The 5,620-nt window shown below is 37.3% G+C and overlaps 1 protein-coding gene across 1 annotated transcript; it reads left to right on the top strand.

Moving 5' to 3' along the window:
- Positions 1–766: 766 nt before the first annotated feature.
- On the top strand, positions 767–1,696 carry LOC100754555 (olfactory receptor 4L1). Its single transcript, XM_027386515.2, has one exon. The coding sequence runs from the start codon at positions 767–769 to the stop codon at positions 1,694–1,696; it is 930 nt and encodes a 309-aa protein (XP_027242316.1).
- Positions 1,697–5,620: the final 3,924 nt, after the last annotated feature.

Below are 5,620 nucleotides of genomic sequence, written 5' to 3'. Positions count from 1 at the left end.
ACGTTGTAACACAAAGAGAATCTATATATTCATGAAAAAATAGAGACACCTTGTTATTTGCTCATAAACCAGCTGATGCAAATACATGCATTTAAAACAAATGGTCTTTGTTGGGAATTGACAACAAAGTAGTTGAGGAGATAAACTTGAAACCACATAAGTCTGGGTCTGTGTTTCTTGAGATTTTTATAAAATGTCAAAAAGGATTAAAAGAAAAAATATTTTTAATGAATATGAAGATGGTTTCCATGTATAAATTGAATTATAATTTGTGTCTGTTTTAAAACACTAGAAAATCTTTCTTGATCTCTTCAGAAATACAGAGCAATGTATTTGTTGTTATAATTCTACATTTCTTTTAAATTTGAATAATCTAACTGTGAGGAATCCAATGAGATGGAGACCCTGATATATTATAGACAAAATAAACATCTAATACCATCTAATCTTCATTTTTATATCTATGTGAACAAATTAATGAGAAAAATGAAGATATATGAAAATATATCATTTTAGAAGATAAAATGATAGAACTTCCTCCTTTCAAATGTTTTCTATTTTGTATAAGAATATTGTTTTAAAATGTCATGGTGGATGAAACCATTTCAAGTTATACCCTAGTATGTTGATGTGTTTAACATTGCATGCTTTCAAATTGTATCAACAAATAGTAAAAATACATACATGCTAACAGTAACTGTGGCTTGCATTTGTTTTCCAATTCCTTGTATTTAAAGAACTTCCAGAAGCTTTCTGAATTGAATAAATGGATTATGAAAATGGATCAGCTGTGACAGAATTTATTTTAGTGGGATTTTCTGGAGATTGGCAACTTCAAACATTCCTCTTTGTAACATTTTCTTTGATCTATGGTGCAACTGTGGTGGGCAACATTCTTATCATAGTCACAGTGGCAGCTAATTCCACCCTTCGCTCTCCCATGTACTTTCTTCTTGGAAACCTCTCCTTTCTGGACATGGGTCTTTCTACTGTCACAACTCCCAAGATGATCAGAGACTTGCTTGCAGAGCTCAAGAGTATCTCTGTATGGGGCTGCATGGCCCAGATGTTCTTCATGCACTTCTTTGGGGGTGCTGAAATGACACTTTTGATAGTCATGGCCTTTGATAGATATGTGGCCATATGCAAACCCTTGCACTACAGGATCATCATGAGTCAGAGGTTACTGAATATGTTTGTAATACTTTCCTGGACAATTGGCTTCATACACACCATGAGCCAGATGGTATTGACAGTGAATTTGCCTTTCTGTGGTCACAATATTGTAAATAGCATATTTTGTGATCTCCCCTTGGTAATCAAGCTGGCTTGTATTGAAACGAACACTCTGGAGTTATTTGTCATTGCTGACAGCGGGCTGCTGTCTTTTATCTGTTTCATCCTCTTGCTTGTTTCTTACACTGTCATTCTGGTCACTGTAAAGCACAAATCACCTGGCAGGCTTTCCAAGGCTCTGTCCACTTTGTCTGCTCACATAATCGTGGTCACTCTGTTCTTTGGACCCTGTATCTTCATCTATGCCTATCCTTTTGGTAGTTTTGCGAGCAATAAAACCTTTGCTGTGTTTTATACTGTTATCACTCCCTTACTGAATCCTATTATTTACACACTGAGAAATCAAGAAATGCAAAAGGCCATGAGAAAATTATGGATCAAACAAGTTAACTTTGTGTAAACCTTATAGATTGAGCAGTACAATATTACCACAGCCTTTGAATAACATGGCTAGATCAGTTAAAGACTATTGATACTGTAATGTTTGACTTTTATATTTGTATCCAACACTAATAAAGAGAAATTTATGCAAATGTATTACTGTTTCATTAACAGGGATGATTTAATGTTATTTTCAACATATTTGTTTTGAATATTTTCCTTTTTTGAACCTTCAAATGTAAAGAAAACTTTCCTTAAATCGGCATATATCATAAAAATGATGGCATGTAAAACTTGGCACTGAATATGGCACCATTCATATATTTATAAATGCATGTAGAACTGACACCCGGTTCTAATGGGGGTAGCCCAGTGTCAGGGCTAGTAGTAGGAGCCATTGGTTATCCAGACACTGGACAACAATGGCCAGTCCCAAGTTGGATTCAATATCTTCAAAGACAGAACTGTCTAGACTACTAAAGTCCCAAGCCTAGCTTGAGATAAACTACAGGGTGTTTTGTTTCTCCATCAACTTAGTTGCTGTACATGAATCTACTGATATTTTAACCACTTTCTGTGGTCCCTTGGCCCCAGAGTCAGCACACAACTGCTAAAACTGCAGCCTCATGGGATTTCTCATCCTGCCAAGAGAAGCTCTGTGGCTGCTGACAAATGTAGTTTTTAACTAAATCTCTATCTTTCCATTTACCAATAAAGTTTTAGGAGTCAGATTTTGGGGTGAAACCCTGCTAGTTCAGAGAGGCTGAGAAGCCACCAGCTGATCTTCTGTTTTGGCCAGAGATCCAGCAAGATACCATCTCTCCAGACATACCAAACAGAAAAAAAATGCCAAAATGCCTCCCTACTTCTTCCTTTGCATCTCTCTATTCATCTTCCTGGCTTCTCCATAGTCTCTATGGCTAATTCCTGGCATCTAGTTGCTGACTCCACCTCCTGACCCAAGGCTACTTTATTCACAGCCTTGGGTTTCACGATGCAATCAAATATCCCACAACACGGAAGAACAAGAAAAGAGGGCTTCTGTCCTTTCCTAAGTTCCTGGATTCTGATCAAAGCTCTAGGACATGCCTCTCTCATAGACAACCACTCTGACAGATCATGGACTCTGAGCAATTTTCAAGTACATTTTACCAAAGAAATGACCCAGTGATAAACAAAGGAACTAAATCAGGGCTAGGAACAAGTTCTTCAGTCATTTCATGCAGGCCAATACACTGTGGTATCTACCAGAACAACAGGTCACAAAAATACAATATGGACTGTGTGATCATCTTAATCTGTTTCTGACTTAGACCAAATGCAAGTCAATGACTCTATATAGACATTGCATTTCAAACACTGCAACAGGAAGGAGATCTCTCTTGGCTGATCCATTGTCTGTGAGCTCATTGAAATCCTCCACTATTAAAACAATCCAAAAGAAACATGAGTAAAGGTGGGTCTATACTTCAAATCTTTCTCTGGAGCCAGATTTCTCTTAGTGCCAGGGCCTGTCACTCTGGCTGAATAGGACCAGGACTGTTGCTTAGTTGATTGTGCATTCAATGGGTCCCTGTCTTGCCAATTCTGTGGCTCTGTGGAAATGGGCAAGTGTCCCTGACTTATGCATAACTGTTACGTACAGTTGAAACTGGGAAGCAGATGGAGGGACAGAGATGAAAGGTGTCCAATGGAAGCATAAAGAGTCCATTACATGGAAACAAGCTTTGTGAACTTTAAGTGGTCATTCCTATTCATTTTGGGTCCTGATAGTTACTGAAGGGCCTAACCCTAACCCTAACCCTAACCCTAACCCTAACCCTAACCCTAACCCTTCCTAGTATCCTAGTGGATTCTACAGATGGAAACAACAACCCCACTATTTTTATAAGAAAGCAGAGTACTCTTCTCTGCAGTCTCTAGGATGAGATTTTCTCTTCTTACACATAGGATAGATTGTCTTGCTGCAGCATAAGTGTCTGGCACTTATCAGGACAATGAATGAAAGGAGAGACAAAAGAGTGAGGTGTCTGAACCCCAAGTTAAACAAATATCTGGGACACACACTCAAGAGTTAACAGCCCATGCTGAGCATCTAACCTGGCCATTCACACTCCCTTCTTAATTTCTGTATTTTACTGTCTAAGGCTTTGAGGTCTTAAATATGCTCAAGCCACATCCAGTGTCTCAGTTCTTTAGACTGGGTAATTGAAGACATTAATATTTAAAGCTATTATTGAAGGGTGTTGTTTTATTACATTTACTGTACTATTGATTTTGGCATTGTGTTTTGTTTTCTCAGTGGTATTATGTTCTTTAATAATTATGGTTTGTATTATTTCTTTGCACAGTCTCTATCCCATGTTCATTTTTCCTTTTAGCCTGGAATAACACTTTAGTAGAGAAGGGTCTGGACCTGTTATTTCTTCCTCAGCTACATGTCTTCTCCCTCCTTCCTCTCCCCAGCCTCTTCCCACCTATCTTCCTGCCTGGCTATTGGCCAAACAGTGTTTTATTCATCAACCAATAAGAGAAACATATATACAAAAGGACATCCCCCATCACAAACTTTTAATTTTTTTCAGTATATTCCATATTTCCTATGTGTTCTTTTCTGTCATTTAAATTTTTTATGTTCCTTGATTATTTGCTCTAGATCCTTTATTTTACCTTGAGATCTAATATTGTATCTTCTGCTTTATTTTTTCTATTTGTAGGGTTTTCTTTTCAGATTTTTAGTTGAGCTATTGGGACTTTCAATCCTATCTTCATTTCAAATTGAGTTCTATTCAATGTTTGTATGTCCTGATTAAACTCCATTCTCAAACCTTGGATTGTCTTCAATTATTTTCATCAGCCTTGTTTCCTTGGACATCACTGAGACATTAGTTCTTCAGATTTTTCTCCTTGATTTCATTAAGATGTTTCTTTGTGTTTTGTTTAAACTCCTTGAACAATTATTTGATGAAGTTTTTTATTGATACAGGTAATTATACAGGATGGGGCCAAAATCTGAACAGTAATAAGTCCAAAGATTCAGAGGTCCACAACCCATAGCAGAAGCTGTGGACCCAGGGTTGTAACAGTGTCTAATCCAAGGTAAAGCTCACATGGATGAAGGGCAGTCCATAAGCTGTTAGAAGCTGTGGAACACAGAGGGAACTCAAGCTGTCTGGACATATGTAGTTGGAGTTTCCTTGAATAACCAGCTCCCAAATAATGACACAGAGACTTCTTATTAATTATGAAAGCTTGGCCTTAGCTTAGGCTTGTTTCCAAACTAGCTCTCACAACTTAAATAAACCCATTTATATACTAATCTATATTCTACCACGTGGCTTATTACCTCTCTTCCATATTGTACATCAGACTTCCCAGTGTCCCACTGGTGAGATCACTACCTCTGCTCAGAACTCCTGCCTATTCTCTCCTGCCTAACTATTGGCCATTCCTCTCTCCAGCCCAAAATATTACTTTTTTGTATTTTTTTTATGTTTTGCATGATGAACAAAAGTTTATTTAGGTTAGTTATAGCATGGGAAATGATTAAGATATTTACTAGCCATTTTTCTTCTTTCAGAAATAAATCTCTGTTCAGATCCCAAGCCCACTTTTGAATGAGTGGTTTATTTGTTTGGCTCTCTGTTCTTAGAGTTCATTTTATACTCTGGATGTTAATCCTCTATCAGACATATAGCTGACAAAGATTCTCTCATATTGTGTGAGGTGTGGGCTTACTCTGCACTCTATTGTAGCTAAAACAGAAGTATTTTAGCTTCATAAGGTCCAACTTGTAAATTTTTGGCATCAATATTTTGGTCAAGTGTAGTCTTACTCACAAAGTACTTTTCTACATATGTATCATGTAGGGCCATGCCTGTGTTCTTCCAGCATTTTCAGTGTTTCAGGCTTCATATTGAGGTCTTTGGTCTATTTTTATTTA

The sequence above is a fragment of the Cricetulus griseus genome (assembly GCF_003668045.3).
Source record: "Cricetulus griseus strain 17A/GY chromosome 1 unlocalized genomic scaffold, alternate assembly CriGri-PICRH-1.0 chr1_1, whole genome shotgun sequence".
Classification (NCBI taxonomy): Eukaryota; Metazoa; Chordata; class Mammalia; order Rodentia; family Cricetidae; genus Cricetulus; species Cricetulus griseus.
Note: the sequence above shows the minus strand (reverse complement) of the source record. Positions and strands in the feature narration are given on the sequence as shown.